General features: G+C 32.9%; 1 protein-coding gene across 1 annotated transcript; it reads right to left on the bottom strand.

The window, feature by feature from the left end:
- Positions 1-522: 522 nt before the first annotated feature.
- Positions 523-1,972, bottom strand: LOC138352512 (uncharacterized). The gene is made up of 5 exons (XM_069305011.1): positions 1,696-1,972; positions 1,378-1,470; positions 1,070-1,187; positions 829-957; positions 523-646 (listed from the first exon to the last, which is right to left on the bottom strand). Exons 2-5 carry the CDS (start codon positions 1,468-1,470, stop codon positions 525-527), a joined length of 462 nt encoding a protein of 153 aa, XP_069161112.1. The 5' UTR covers positions 1,696-1,972; the 3' UTR covers positions 523-524.
- Between the last annotated feature and the right edge of the window lie 1,787 nt (positions 1,973-3,759).

Here is a 3,759-nt window from a genome sequence, read left to right as displayed (position 1 = left end):
CTCGGCCTGTAGATAGACTTGTTGGTCCCACATGATTCTGTCAGGGGTGGAAGCGTATTAGCATTGTATAGAAAATATTTACAAAATAGTTTTAAATACATAAAACTACAAATAGTAATTATTGAATTATTACATTAGCTTATAGCTTTTATGAATGCATTAAAAAATTTTGTTTCACACAATGGAGCGACACCATTTAAAGTGTTTCCATCACCCTGAAGGCTGGTAAAAATATATTACATTAAAATCATACACAAGTACGTTACTATCTGTGTATGTAAATGTTTCTCCAGTTACTTAAAGCTTACCAGTTCTGTCTTGTCTAGGAGTTTGAGGGGAAGGTATTTTACTGGGCCTGCAGATAGACTTGCTGGTCCCACATGATTCTGTCAGGGGTGGAAGCGTATTAGCATTGTATAGAAAATATTTACAAAATAGTTTTAAATACAAAATAGTTCTGTCCAGTTCTGTCTTGTTCTGTTAAAAAGAAAACCATCATTCAAAAAGAAATAAAATGTTTTCAATTAAATTAAATTACCTGATTCCTGTATCATATTATTTTGATGTTCATCTAGAGTCAGCTTACACTCGGCAGTCTTTCGGGGCATGGAAACAGTTACTTTTCTTGGTGGTGAATCTTCACTGTCTGAAACAAAAACGTTTAATGCATTCAGAAAAACTATTAACATATATCTATATATATATTTTAATATATTACCTAGCAAAATATATTACCTAGTAAATAAGATTATTTGTTCCATTAAGCCAATCATGTTTCATTTTTTTAACAATTATTTTGAATAACTCTAAACATTCATTCCTACATACCTCTATCCACATCATTTGGTATTCTTCTGTATTTTACTGCCCTATGGTGATAACTTGTGTCTGTGTCACTTTCCATATTTGACGTTTCTTCTGCCTTTTTAAGGTGTTTTAGGGCAAGTTCCCAAGTACCTATAATAAAAATTAGAGTATATATAATTCATTATTACGAAACTTTGTATAACATCAAAACATTGAGAAATTTTTGATTTAACCATATGAATCAATGCTTGTATTTAATTACTATCAATGGAATAAATCTTGCTGATGTTGAAACGTCTCCATTTCGATGGGTCTGGTATTTCTCCTCTTTTGGCTTTCGATGATTGGTTTTCACGTGGCCAATAGCCCACGTTTGATCCCTGGAAAGGGGACATATATTTGTAAATATATGTATATGTAAATGTATGTCTCATAAATCGAGGCCCCACTGTATTTCATATATTATATACATATATATCTCTAAATCTATCAACATATATCATATACACATATTTTAAATACTAATGTTTTAATTTTGCAAATAAACAATATATATATATATTGACTTACATCAGATGCACTAAACATCCATTTGATATGGATGATTGACAATTCTCCTTCTTCATCTTCCACAACGATGTATTTATTTTCAGATTCAGCCATCTACAAATTTAAACTGATTAGGGACATTTTCTGCAGCACATTATCAGTGTCTAAGAAAATAAGCAGTCACTAATTTTATATAGTACTAAACAACAATGTTAACCTTAATTCTAATATGTTATGATGGTGAACAATACTTTTTACTAAAGTTAAAAATTTTGCAATGTAAGCAAAGAGTATTCCTACAGCTTGCACAAGAATCAAAAACAATCACAAGAAACTTACTAGTCATAAATCATGTAGTATTGACAAGAAGATATAAGTACTTTCTGTTTTCTTGATTAACATTCCTCTGGTTGATGTGTTAATCCTATACACTTTTTTTAAAAAGTCCTTACGTGGATTAACATTGAAGGCCCCAAATATTCTTGAATCACAAGGACTAGTAAATATTGGGCTTTGAAAAGGATATACCCTAACAATGAAGTAATTTTCTTCACTTCTTCGGCTGTGTACAGTCCTTAACACTTCACAGCAATTATATCCAGGTAACGAATATACATTGTTAGGAAATTTATGAGAAATTTTATTATCTGGAGATGTTTTATAAATCATGGTATTTTCAGCCTCCTTTATTCTTTTTGTAATTTGGACAATTGGATTTTTACTTGATCTGACCATCTTTTTCAGCTGATGCAAATAATTTTCAAATGGAAAAGCTGAACAACTGTCAAGAGTACCATGTTCCTCAGCATCTGCTGTTAGGTGAATCAAACTGTGAACATTGTAGACTAGAAAATCTTTCCCATACCGATCACCACACCTTGATACAAAATTCAGCAAAAGGTCATGAGCATATTTGCCGTATTTTAAGGACATACATGTGGGCGAAACAAGAAAACTTATACCAACACTGAGAGTAAGGAAATGATCATACATCTCTTGGGGTAGAATACCTTTCAATACAAGCTTTCCTGTGTAGAGAAGAAACTGTCTGTATTCAGTTGCCTTCCATCTGTCAATTTCTTCCAAACCTCGTGGTTTACGTGCAAAAATATTGGGCACAAAATCTTTTATGCTCACCAATCTAGCACTAATTTCAGAAATCTGGCGGCTACATAATTTAAATGTGTTTTTCCGTATCCAGGTGACAAGAAGTCGCTTCATAACACCAAGGCACACCTGGTGCATATAGTCAATGGGAAACGCTGCAATTAAGTCTATGTTCAAGTCACAGAATGGTGATTTACCATGATGATGTTGCGAGTTAGATTGATTACGGAAGCGTGTGTCTGTTCTAATGGTTAAATTTGTTACTTCTGGATATGTCATTTTCCCCATCCAAGTACCTTTCTGTTCACATTTGTCACAGCCATAATAACCTGAAAACAGTTTTATGGACTTCACCATAGCCTTAGCAGGTGCATCACAAATTACACATTGTAATTTTATGTTGATAGTTCTGTTACCATACTGAATCCCATGCAACAAAAGGTCATCCATATCAGATATAAAATCATATAAGAAATTTAAATCACTTGGCTTAGAACGTCCATACATGAGGACAACTGGAAAGACTTTCAAAGGTGTAATATTCATTACTGCACAGAGAACTGGCCACAAAGCATCATTTTTGCTTCTAAATATAGGAAGGCCATCAATGTTACATGACAATAATAATTGTCTCAGTCCTTTTATAGTTGCTTTTGGATATCTACTTATGTTTTTTAACAGTTCCTCTTTTAACCCAAAGTAGACATATTTCATTCCAGATTTTTGCTGAGTTTCTATGTACCTTTCAGAACTGATTAGTGTCCGAGCTGTTTTTGGTAAGTAGTCAATTCCCATTTGCCTCAAAATTTTTAATAATTCATCAACAGCATTGTGTGTAACACCATTCTTGTTTACCCACTGAATTAATAAATTCTGTGGGTAAACAAGTGAATGATGATTATCATGGTCATCATTCTCCTCCTCACTTTGAGAATTAGATAATACATCATGAATATCAGTAAGATTCATGTGTAAATCATCAATTTCAGAGCCTAATCCATACTCTTGATTTGACTCAGCTTCAAAAGAACTAATGTCATTGTCTGACGACTCAATCTCTGAACTTGATGCTGCCTCAGTAAGATTAATGGGTTCACTAGTGTGTACAGCTGTATTTGGATGCATTTTGTGTATACGTTTTAGCCTTCTTGATACTTGCATCCATCTGTTGTTGTATTGGAGTCGCTTTTTTCGCTTATACTCGTACATTCTGTTAAAGAGTGTCAAATTTCTACATTAGACTACCATATTACCTATATTATTGTTAATAATGTATTGACAGATGCAATATGTATT

This window comes from Procambarus clarkii, chromosome 54 (genome assembly GCF_040958095.1).
Source record: "Procambarus clarkii isolate CNS0578487 chromosome 54, FALCON_Pclarkii_2.0, whole genome shotgun sequence".
NCBI classification, from domain to species: Eukaryota; Metazoa; Arthropoda; class Malacostraca; order Decapoda; family Cambaridae; genus Procambarus; species Procambarus clarkii.
The sequence above is the reverse complement of the archived record's forward strand: the minus strand, read 5'-3'. Positions and strand labels throughout refer to the sequence as shown.